At 38.5% G+C, this 13,254-nt stretch overlaps 1 protein-coding gene across 1 annotated transcript in view; it reads left to right on the forward strand.

Moving 5' to 3' along the window:
- The window catches only part of tmem8b (transmembrane protein 8B), a 323,154-nt gene that overhangs the window by 185,922 nt on the left and 123,978 nt on the right, over positions 1-13,254 (forward strand). The window contains exon 5 of the mRNA XM_052479892.1: positions 6,233-6,558. Coding sequence (XP_052335852.1) covers positions 6,233-6,558 — 326 coding nt within the window. The remainder of the gene's footprint in view (positions 1-6,232; positions 6,559-13,254) is intronic.

A 13,254-nucleotide genomic window follows, 5' to 3' on the forward strand; every position in this document is an offset into this window, starting at 1 on the left:
CCATAGTGTCTAGTGTTGTTTTGTTTGGTTTGGGCTCGGACCATCACAGTAGGTGTGATCAGAGCATGTTGAGCATCTGATGCTACCTCTTAGATCGCAGGATGGGGCTTGGGCAGGTGTTGTCTCTCTCCTTCTCAATTCAATTCAATTTCAGGGCTTTATTGTCATGGGAAACATATGTTTACATTGCCAAAGCTAGTGAAATAGATAATAAACAAAAGTGAAATAAACAACACTCACAAAAGTTCCCGAAGGAATAGAGACATTTCAAATGTCATATTATGTCTGCCTGGGAACACTGTATACTGTAGTGTTATAACGATGTGCAAATAGTTAGAGTACTAAAGGGAAAATAAATAAACATAACTATCTCTCTCTGTCTCTCTCCCTGTGTATCATTCTCTCATTTTCTCTCTCTCTCATTTTCTCTCTCTCATTTTCTCTCTCTCTCATTTTCTCTCTCTCTCATTTTCTCTCTCTCTCTCTCTCATTTTCTCTCTCTCATTTCTCTCTCATTTTCATTTCTCTCTCTCTCTCTCTCATTTCTCTCTCTCTCTCTCTCATTTCCTCTCTCTCATTTTCTCTCTCTCTCTCTCTCATTTCTCTCTCTCTCTCTCTCATTTTTCTCTCTCTCTCTTTTCTCTCTCTCTCTCTCTCTCTCTCTCTCTCTCTCTCTCTCTCTCTCTCTCTCTCTATCTCTCTCTCTCTCTCTCTCTCTCTCTCATTCTCTCTCTATCTCCCTCCCTGTCTCTCCTCTTTCTCTCTCTTTGTCTCTCTCCATTTTCTCTCTCTGTCTCTTGTCTCTGTCTCTGCCTCTCTCTCTCTTTTTTTAATGCCGGGACTAACTGTGTATTACGGGTCAATTCAACAACATACAGAGAGTTTGCATAGTGTCATTCATTCTAAATCTGTTCTCTTCTAAAGCTTAGAAAACATTCACCTGGTAGGACTACTGAATGTCAATGAACTAGGAACGAGAATGATTTGTTTGAATTAATCAGGTGTGAAACGAGCCCAATGGAGTGGAAGCTAGCTAATGAAGGAAACATTAATTACTTATTATTTATTATTTTTTATTTTCAAATGGAAAAATCTAAATTAATAATAACCTGTTTATCTGAATGCCTTTAATAGTATTTAGAAAACAATTAATGTTGCCATTTCTTCTGTTGTTTAAGCTCTGCAGCGATACACCATCCCATCTGGTTTAAACTCTCGTTGGTTTGTTTGATGTGCAACATAAGGCTAAATTAATTGGGCTGAAAGGACAAATAGAAAACAACTGATAGTCCTTTGGATGAAAACAAAAACATTTACTTTCTCAGTAATCAAAGCATAGAGTTAATCTTCACATTTCCACAATGTTGTACAGATAATTCATCCTAATTTGGTATATTTTGAATAATGTCAATATTTTCTAGAAGAAAGGATGCCTTTTCTGTCCCCTAATGATAAATCAGTAGAATGGGGCTATAATAATGCTGAATAATGATAAATAATGGTAATGATGCTAAAAAAGTATTAATGATGATGATAATGGTAATTATGTTAATGATGATGAATAATGATAATGATAATAATAATGATGATAATTATGTTAATGATGATAAATAATGATAATGATGATACATAGTGATAATGATAAATAATGATAATGATGATAAATAATGATAATTATGATAAATAATGATACATAATGATAAATAATGATACATAATGATAAATAATGATAAATAATGATACATAATGACAATGACAATGATGATAAATAATGATAATGATGATAAATAATGATAAATAATGATACATAATGATAAATAACGATAATGATTATAAATAATGATAATGATAAATAATGATGATAAATAATGATAATGATGATAAACAATGATAATGATGATAAATAATGATAAATAATGATACAATGATAAATAATGATAAATAATGATAAATAATGATAATGATGATACATAATGATACATAATGATAATGATGATAAATAATGATAATGATGATAAATAATGATAAATAATGATAATGATGATAAATAATGATACATCATGATAAATAATGATAATGATGATAAATAATGATAATGATGATAAATAATGATAAATAATGATAATGATGATAAATAATGATAATGATGATAAATAATGATAAATAATGATAAATAATGATAAATAATGATACATAATGATAAATAATGATACATATTGATAATGATAAATAATGATAATTATGATAAAAAATGATACATAATGATAATGATGATACATAATGATAAATAATGATAATGATGATACATACCGATAATGATAAATAATGATAATGATGATACATACTGATAATGATAAATAATGATAATGATGACAAATAATGATAAATAATGATAATGATGATAAATAATGATAATGATGATACATAGTGATAATGTTAAATAATGATAATGATGATAAATAATGATACATAATGATAAATAACGATACATAATGATAAATAATGATAATGATGATAAATAATGATATATAATGATACATAATGATAAATAATTATAAATAATGATAATGATGATACATAATGATAAATAATGATAATAATGATAAATAACGATAATGATGATACATACTGATAATGATAAATAATGATAAATAATGATACATAATGATAAATAATGATAAATAATGATAAATAATGATAATGATGATACATACTGATAATGATAAATAATGATAATGATGATAAATAATGATAATGATGATACATAATGATAATGATGATACATAGTGATAATGATAAATACTGATAATGATGACAAATAATGATAAATAATGATACTGATGATAAATAATGATAATGATGATACATAGTGATAATGTTAAATAATGATAATGATGATAAATAATGATACATAATGATAAATAACGATACATAATGATAAATAATGATAATGATGATAAATAATGATATATAATGATACATAATGATAATGATGATACATAATTATAAATAATGATAATGATGATAAATAACGATAATGATGATAAATAATGATAATGATGATAAACAATGATAAATAATGATACTGATGATAAATAATGATAATGATGACAAATAATGATAAATAATGATAAATAATGATAAATAATGATAATGATTATAAATAATGATACATAATGATACATAATGATAATGATGATAAATAATGATAAATAATGATAATGATGATAAATAATGATAATGATGATAAATAATGATAATGATGATACATACTGATACATAATGACACATAATGATAAATAATGATAATGATGATACATACTGATAATGATAAATAATGATAAATAATGATACATAATGATAAATAATGATAAATAATGATAAATAATGATAATGATGATACATACTGATAATGATAAATAATGATAATGATGACAAATAATGATAAATAATGATAATGATGATAAATAATGATAATGATGATACATAGTGATAATGTTAAATAATGATAATGATGATAAATAATGATACATAATGATAAATAACGATACATAATGATAAATAATGATAATGATGATAAAAATAACGATAATGATGATACATAGTGATAATGATAAATAATGATACATAATGATACATAATGATAATGATGATAAATAATGATAAATAATGATAATGATGATAAATAATGATAATGATGATAAATAATGATAATGATGATAAATAATGATACATAATGATACATAATGATAATTATGATAAATAATGATACATAATGATAATGATGATAAAATAATGATAATGATGGTAAATAATGATAAATGATGATACATAATGATAAATAATGATAATGATAAATAATGATAAATAATGACACTGATGATAAATGATGATGATGATAAATAATGATAATGATGATACATAATGATAATGATGATAAATAATGATACATACTGATAATGATGATAAATAATGCTAATGATGATACACAATGATGATGATGATACATGATGAGGATAAATAATGAGGGTAATAATGATAATAGTGATGATGATGATAATAATGATGATATAACGTAGATGATAATGGTGATGATGATAGTGATGATAATAATGATGATGATGACAATGACGATAGTGATGATGATGATGATGGTAATGACGATAGTGATGATAATAATGATGATAGTGATGATAATAATGATGATAGTGATGCTAGTGATGATAATAATGATGAGAGTGATGATAGTGATGATAATAATGATGATATTGATGATAGTGATGGTAGTGATGATGATGGTGATGATAATAATGATGATATTGATGATAGTGATGGTAGTGATGATGATGGTGATGATAATAATGATGATATTGATGATAGTGATGGTAGTGATGATGATAGTGATGATGATGCTGATAGTGATGATAGTAATGATAAGAATGATGATAGCAATGATGATAGTGATGATGATGATAGTGATGATAATAATGATAGTGATGATGATGCTGATAGTGATGATAGTGATGATGATAGTGATGATAATGATGATAGTGATGATGATGATGATGATGATAGTGATGATGATGATGATAGTGATGATGATAGTGATGATAGTGATGATGATAGTGATGATAGTGATGATGATAGTGATGATAATGATGATAGTGATGATGATGATGATAGTGATGATGATAGTGGTGATAGTGATGATGATAGTGATGATAGTGATGATGATAGTGATGATGATGATGATAGTGATGATGATGATGATGATGATGATGATAGTGATGATGATGATAGTGATGATGATAGTGATGATGATGATAGTGATGATGATAGTGATGATGATGATAGTGATGATGATAGTGATGATAGTGATGATGATAGTGATGATAATGATGATGATGATGATGATGATGATGATGATGATGATGATGATGATGATGATAGTGATGATGATAGTGATGATGATGATAGTGATGATGATGATAGTGATGATGATGCTGATAGTGATGATAGTGATGATGATGATGATGATGATGGTGATGATGATAGTGATGATGATGATAGTGATGATGATGCTGATAGTGATGATAGTGATGATGATGATGATGATGATGATGATGATGATGATGGTGATGATGATAGTGATGATGATGATGATGACAGTGATGATGATAGTGATGATGATGATGATGACAGTGATGATAATAATGATGATGATGACAGTGATGATAATAATGATGATGATGATGATGATGATGATGATGGTGATGATGGTGATGATGATGATGATGATGATGATGATGATAGTGATGATAGTGATGATAGTGATGATGATGATGATGATGATGATGATGATGATGATGATGATGGTGATGATGATGATGATGATGATGATGATAGTGATGATGATGATGATGATGATGATGATGATGATGATATGATGATGATGATGATGATGATGATGATAGTGATGATGATGATAGTGATGATGATGATGATGATGATGATGATGATGATGATGATGATGATGATGATGATGATGATGATGATGATGATGGTGATGATGGTGATGGTAGTGATGATGATGATGATGATGATGATGATGATAGTGATGATGATATTGATGATGATGATGATGATAGTGATGATGATGATGATAGTGGTGATGATGATGATGATGATGATGATGATGATGATGATAGTGATGATGATGATGATGATGATGGTGATGATGATGATGATGATGATGATGATGATGATGATGATGATGATGATGATGATGATGATGATGATGATGATGATGATGATGATGATGATGATGATGATGATGATGATGATGATGCAGAACCTTACTGCATCTTTCTTTATTAGCCCCTTTCTAGAACAGCCTGTGTGGATGCATAATATGAATTTATTTAGTCTAAAAAATAACTATGTTTTAAGTGAGAATTTTAGACTGGTCTGGAGCAGAAAAAGAAAGGAAATTCACATGAGCACAAGTAACTACATCCGTGCTCTACCTATGTTTTCCAGCACACAGCTGTCACCTATAAAAGTGTCAATAACGGTCTACTGTACTTTAAACAACATAATATGCTTCTCACCATCGGGCAGAATGAGGTCCAACCCTCTCAAACAGTCTAAGTCATACTCTTCAGGGCTAAAATGTAAATACTGTATCGCAATTTCAGATATACTGTCAATGTGTTTTTATTATAATTTGCAGAGTGTTCATCCCCAGTTACGTGTCCAGTGTAAAGGTCCAACTGGCTAACTGCAGCACACACCCCAGAGACCAACCAACCAGGGTACAGACGGGAGACACCAGGGGACCGGGAGACAGAGACAGTACTGGAGACAGCTGTTCTGTTGTCTTAAAGATCCGAGCCAGGGCTCCTCCAGTCCACAACTCATCAGCTCTGGACTGCAGGGAGTGGTCACCCTGTGAGCTTGACACACCCCTTCCTGCCTGGGAGCACTGGTACTATATCCTGGTGGAGCGTTACCTAAGCAACCAGGACGTATACTTCCGCATCGGTGTGCAGGTCACAGGTAGGCAGTGATGGTTTCTTTCTCTGTCTCTGTCTCTTGTCTCTGTGTTGGTAGGCAGTGATGGTTTCTCTGTCTCTGTCTCTGTCTCTTGTCTCTGTGTTGGTAGGCAGTGATGGTTTCTTTCTCTGTCTCTGTCTCTGTCTCTGTGTTGGTAGGCAGTGATGGTTTCTTTCTCTGTCTCTGTCTCTTGTCTCTGTGTTGGTAGGCAGTGATGGTTTCTCTGTCTCTGTCTCTGTCTCTTGTCTCTGTGTTGGTAGGCAGTGATGGTTTCTTTCTCTGTCTCTGTCTCTTGTCTCTGTGTTGGTAGGCAGTGATGGTTTCTCTGTCTCTGTCTCTGTCTCTTGTCTCTGTGTTGGTAGGCAGTGATGGTTTCTTTCTCTGTCTCTGTCTCTGTCTCTGTGTTGTGCAGAGGTTTGAGGCCTCATTTGGGTCGTATGTTTAGTCGGTGAGATCAAAACCAATCTCTGTGAATCTCTATAGTGGGACATAATGGGAGTGTCCTGTTATGTGTGTGTCCTAACGAGGGAGTGTCCTGTTATGTGTGTGTCCTAACGAGGGAGTGTCCTGTTATGTGTGTGTCCTAACGAGGGAGTGTCCTGTTATGTGTGTGTCCTAACGAGGGAGTGTCCTGTTATGTGTGTGTCCTAACGAGGGAGTGTCCTGTTATGTGTGTGTCCTAACGAGGGAGTGTCCTGTTATGTCTGTGTCCTAACGAGGGAGTGTCCTGTTATGTCTGTGTCCTAACGAGGGAGTGTCCTGTTATGTTTGTGTCCTAACGAGGGAGTGTCCTGTTATGTTTGTGTCCTAACGAGGAGTGTCCTGTTATGTTTGTGTCCTAACGAGGGAGTGTCCTGTTATGTGTGTGTCCTAACGAGGGAGTGTCCTGTTATGTCTGTGTCCTAACGAGGGAGTGTCCTGTTATGTCTGTGTCCTAACGAGGGAGTGTCTGTCCTGTTATGTCTGTGTCCTAACGAGGGAGTGTCCTGTTATGTTTGTGTCCTAACGAGGGAGTGTCCTGTTATGTCTGTGTCCTAACGAGGGAGTGTCCTGTTATGTCTGTGTCCTAACGAGGGAGTGTCCTGTTATGTCTGTGTCCTAACGAGGGTGTCTGTCCTGTTATGTCTGTGTCCTAACGAGGGAGTGTCCTGTTATGTCTGTGTCCTAACGAGGGAGTGTCCTGTTATGTCTGTGTCCTAACGAGGGAGTGTCTGTCCTGTTATGTCTGTGTCCTAACGAGGGAGTGTCCTGTTATGTCTGTGTCCTAACGAGGGAGTGCCTGTTATGTGTGTGTCCTAACGAGGGAGTGTCCTGTTATGTTTGTGTCCTAACGAGGGAGTGTCCTGTTATGTCTGTGTCCTAACGAGGAGTGTCCTGTTATGTCTGTGTCCTAACGAGGGAGTGTCCCTGTTATGTCTGTGTCCTAACGAGGAGTGTCCTGTTATGTCTGTGTCCTAACGAGGGAGTGTCCTGTTATGTCTGTGTCCTAACGAGGGAGTGTCCTGTTATGTCTGTGTCCTAACGAGGGAGTGTCCTGTTATGTCTGTGTCCTAACGAGGGAGTGTCCTGTTATGTCTGTGTCCTAACGAGGGAGTGTCTGTCCTGTTATGTCTGTGTCCTAACGAGGGAGTGTCCTGTTATGTCAGTGTCCTAACGAGGAGTGTCCTGTTATGTGTGTGTCCTAACGAGGGAGTGTCCTGTTATGTTTGTGTCCTAACGAGGGAGTGTCCTGTTATGTGTGTGTCCTAACGAGGGAGTGTCCTGTTATGTCTGTGTCCTAACGAGGGAGTGTCCTGTTATGTCTGTGTCCTAACGAGGGTGTGTCTGTCCTGTTATGTCTGTGTCCTAACGAGGGAGTGTCCTGTTATGTCTGTGTCCTAACGAGGGAGTGTCCTGTTATGTGTGTGTCCTAACGAGGGAGTGTCCTGTTATGTCTGTGTCCTAACAAGGGAGTGTCCTGTTATGTCTGTGTCCTAACGAGGGAGTGTCCTGTTATGTCTGTGTCCTAACGAGGGAGTGTCCTGTTATGTGTGTGTCCTAACGAGGGAGTGTCCTGTTATGTTTGTGTCCTAACGAGGGAGTGTCCTGTTATGTCTGTGTCCTAACGAGGGAGTGTCCTGTTATGTCTGTGTCCTAACGAGGGAGTGTCCTGTTATGTGTGTGTCCTAACGAGGGAGTGTCCTGTTATGTCTGTGTCCTAACGAGGGAGTGTCCTGTTATGTGTGTGTCCTAACGAGGGAGTGTCCTGTTATGTCTGTGTCCTAACGAGGGAGTGTCCTGTTATGTGTGTGTCCTAACGAGGGTCTCGTTTGTAAGGAAATCAGACCACTCAGATCCCTTTGAGACTGCAGAGTGTCATGAAAGCCTTCTACATCATAACATTCACAGGCACACTCTTTCATGGAGATTTAACTGAAGCATTCTGAAGTATCGTGCAGGTCTGTTATATCTTCGAGATGTGAGCATGTGTTAACAGCAAGCCACGAGATGTCCTGTTATGTTTGCACGTCGTAACCAGGAGTGTCCTGTTATGTCTGACCCAATTGCTTCTTCTAAATTTAAGGCCCGAGTAAAATCCTGTTATTAGTCTGTGTACCTCTCTGTCTCAGTCGAGCTGCTCCTGGTGTCCTGGCATGTCTGTGTATCCATAGCAACGAGGCTGAGCTGCTCATGTTGAGAGCTGTGGGTCTTGTCCCAGCAGAGCTACGGAGAGTTGTGGGGCTTGGTTAGCAGAGCTGTTACAGAGAGCTGTGGGCTTGGTTCGGCCAGCAGAGCTACGTTACAGAGAGCTGTGTGCTTGGTTCGGCCAGCAGAGCACGTTACAGAGAGCTGTGGGTCTTGGTTCGGCCAGCAGAGCTACGTTACAGAGAGTTGTGGGGCTTGGTTCGGCCAGCAGAGCTACGTTACAGAGAGCTGTGGGCTTGGTTCGGCCAGCAGAGCTACGTTACAGAGAGCTGTGGGGCTTGGTTCGGCCAGCAGAGCTGTTACAGAGTTGTGGGGCTTGTGTCAGCTAACAGAGGCTGTGGGGCTGTCCAGCAGAGCTGTTACAGAGAGCTGTGGGCTTGGTGGCCAGCAGAGCTACGTTAGGAGAGCTGTGTGCTTGGTTATGCCAGCAGAGCAACGTTACAGAGAGCTGTGGGTCTTGGTGTTATGTCTGTGCTCGTTAACGAGAGTTGTGGGGCTTGGTTCGGCCAGCAGAGCTACGTTACAGAGAGCTGTGGGCTTGGTTGGGCCAGCAGAGCTACGTTACAGAGAGCTGTGGGCTTGGTTGGGCCAGCAGAGCTACGTTACAGAGAGCTGTGGGGCTTGGTTCAGCCAGCAGAGCTACGTTACAGAGAGCTGTGGGGCTTGGTTCAGCCAGCAGAGCTACGTTACAGAGAGCTGTGGTGCTTGGTTCGGCCAGCAGAGCTACGTTACAGAGAGTTGTGGGACTTTGAACAGGGTATCAACGTCTTGTAATAACATGGCTGTTCCGTCGTCATAACGACGAGATGTGTCTAGTAGTATCTTATTAAAGACATTGTGTGTAGTAATATCTGATTAAAGACATTGTGTTTAGTAATATTTGATTAAAGACATTGTGTCTAGTAATATCTGATTAAAGACATTGTGTCAAGTAGTATCTGATTAAAGACATTGTGTAATATTATAAACCTAAAGAGAAGCCGTAGCTAAGGACCAGGGCCATATGAGCTAAGGGTTAGGGCCATATGAGCTAGGGGTTAGGGCCATATGTGCTAGGGGTCAGGGCCATATGAGCTAGGGGTTAGGGCCATATGAGCTAGGGGTTAGGGCCATATGAGCTAGGGGTTAGGGCCATATGAGCTAGGGGTTAGGGCCATATGAGCTAGGGGTTAGGGCCATATGAGCTAGGGGTTAGGGCCATATGTGCTAGGGGTTAGGGCCATATGAGCTAGGGGTTAGGGCCATATGAACTAGGGGTTAGGGCCATATGAGCTAGGGGTTAGGGCCATATGAGCTAGGGGTTAGGGCCATATGTGCTAGGGGTTAGGGCCATATGAGCTAGGGGTTAGGGCCATATGAACTAGGGGTTAGGGCCATATGTGCTAGGGGTTAGGGCCATATGTGCTAGGGGTTAGGGCCATATGAGCTAGGGGTTAGGGCCATATGAGCTAGGGGTTAGGGCCATATGAGCTAGGGGTCAGGGCCATATGAACTAGGGGTCAGGGCCATATGAACTAGGGGTTAGGACCATATGAACTAGGGGTTAGGGCCATATGAGCTAGGGGTTAGGGCCATATGAACTAGGGGTTAGGGCCATATGAGCTAGGGGTTAGGGCCATATGAGCTAGGGGTCAGGGCCATATTAACTAGGGGTTAGGGCCATATGAGCTAGGGGTTAGGGCCATATGAGCTAGGGGTCAGGGCCATATGAGCTAGGGGTTAGGGCCATATGAACTAGGGGTCAGGGCCATATGTGCTAGGGGTCAGGGCCATATGAGCTAGGGGTTAGGGCCATATGAGCTAGGGGTCAGGGCCATATGAACTAGGGGTTAGGGCCATATGAGCTAGGGGTCAGGGCCATATGTGCTAGGGGTTAGGGCCATATGAGCTAGGGGTCAGGGTGAGCTGGCCCCTGGCTCATATGTCCCTGGCCCCTGGCTACGGCTTCTCTTTGGGTTTTAGCGCTAAACAGCCTTTATTATGAAAGAATTTGTGCATCAGCCTGGCAGAGGAACTTGAAGCTTTCCACCTTCTCCATTGAGGTCCCGTCGATGTGGATAGGGGGGGGGGGGGGGGGGTGTGTGCTCCCTCTGCTGTTTCCTGAATGCCAGAATCAGCTCCTCTGTTTTGAGTGAGAGGTTATTTTCCTAGCACCACATTCGCAGGGCCCTCACATCCTCCCTGTTGCCTGTCTCGTCGTTGTTGGTAATCAAGCCTACCACTGTTGTGTCGTCCGCAAACTTGATGATTGAGTTGGAGGCGTGCGTGGCCACGCAGTCGTGGGTGAACAGGGAGTACAGGAGAGGGCTCAGAACGCAAGTGACATTAAAACTTAAAGCTTGAAACACACATACACCCTTTCACACTCACCACATACACTGCTGCCACAGCTCACTCTGTTGCCGAGTCATTGTACCCCTACCTATATGTACATAGCTACCTCAATTACCTTACTGCCTATTATCTATCCTTTACCCCTACCTATATGTACATAGTTACCTCAATTACCTTACTGCCTATTATCTATCCTTTACCCCTACCTATATGTACATAGTTACCTCAATTACCTTACTGTCTATTATCTGTCCTTTACCCCTACCTATATGTACATATCTACCTCAATTACCTTACTGTCTATTATCTGTCCTTTACCCCTACCTATATGTACATAGCTACCTCAATTACCTTACTGTCTATTATCTGTCCTTTACCCCTACCTATATGTACATAGCTACCTCAATTACCTTACTGTCTATTATCTATCCTTTATGTACATAGCTACCTCAATTACCTTACTGTCTATTATCTATCCTTTACCCCTACCTATATGTACATAGTTACCTCAATTACCTTACTGTCTATTATCTGTCCTTTACCCCTACCTATATGTACATAGCTACCTCAATTACCTTACTGTCTATTATCTATCCTTTATGTACATAGCTACCTCAATTACCTTACTGTCTATTATCTATCCTTTACCCCTACCTATATGTACATAGTTACCTCAATTACCTTACTGTCTATTATCTGTCCTTTACCCCTACCTATATGTACATAGTTACCTCAATTACCTTACTGTCTATTATCTGTCCTTTACCCCTACCTATATGTACATAGCTACCTCAATTACCTTACTGTCTATTATCTATCCTTTATGTACATAGCTACCTCAATTACCTTACTGTCTATTATCTATCCTTTACCCCTACCTATATGTACACCTCAATTACCTTACTGTCTATTATCTATCCTTTACCCCTACCTATATGTACATAGTTACCTCAATTACCTTACTGTCTATTATCTATCCTTTACCCCTACCTATATGTACATAGCTACCTCAATTACCTCGTACCCCTGCACATTGACTCAGTACTGGTACTCCCTGTATATAGCCATGTTATTACCTCGTACTCCCTGTATATAGCCATGTTATTACCTCGTACTTCCTGTATATAGTCATGTTACTACCTGTTACGTCCTGTATATAGTCATGTTACTACCTGGTACTTCCTGTATATAGTCATGTTACTACCAGGTGGTTTCTGGGATACTACCCTGTTGGAAGAAGAGCTGTATCAGAATAGTGATAACAAAGTGAAAATCCTTCTATTCTAGTATTACTCTGGTTTACATATAGAGAGGCCCAGCGTATTCAGCTTGTGGCCACTTCTCTAACTCGTCACTTCACTGATCTCAGGTCATTTCAGCAGGTCTGATCACAGGTCATTTCAGCAGGTCTGATCTCAGGTCATTTCAGCAGGTCTGATCGCATTTAATTTCAGCAGGTCTGATCGCATTTAATTTCAGCAGGTCTGATCTCAGGTCATTTCAGCAGGTCTGATCACAATTAATTTCAGCATGTCTGATCTCAGGTCATTTCCGCAGGTCAGGTCATTTCAGCAGGTCTGATCTCAGGTCATTTCAGCAGGTCTGATCGCAGGTCATTTCAGCAGGTCTGATCTGAGGTCGTTTCAGTAGATCTGAGCTTGTGTGATCGCTAGAGGTCAT

Source organism: Oncorhynchus keta, chromosome 25, assembly GCF_023373465.1.
Source record: "Oncorhynchus keta strain PuntledgeMale-10-30-2019 chromosome 25, Oket_V2, whole genome shotgun sequence".
Lineage (NCBI taxonomy): Eukaryota > Metazoa > Chordata > Actinopteri > Salmoniformes > Salmonidae > Oncorhynchus > Oncorhynchus keta.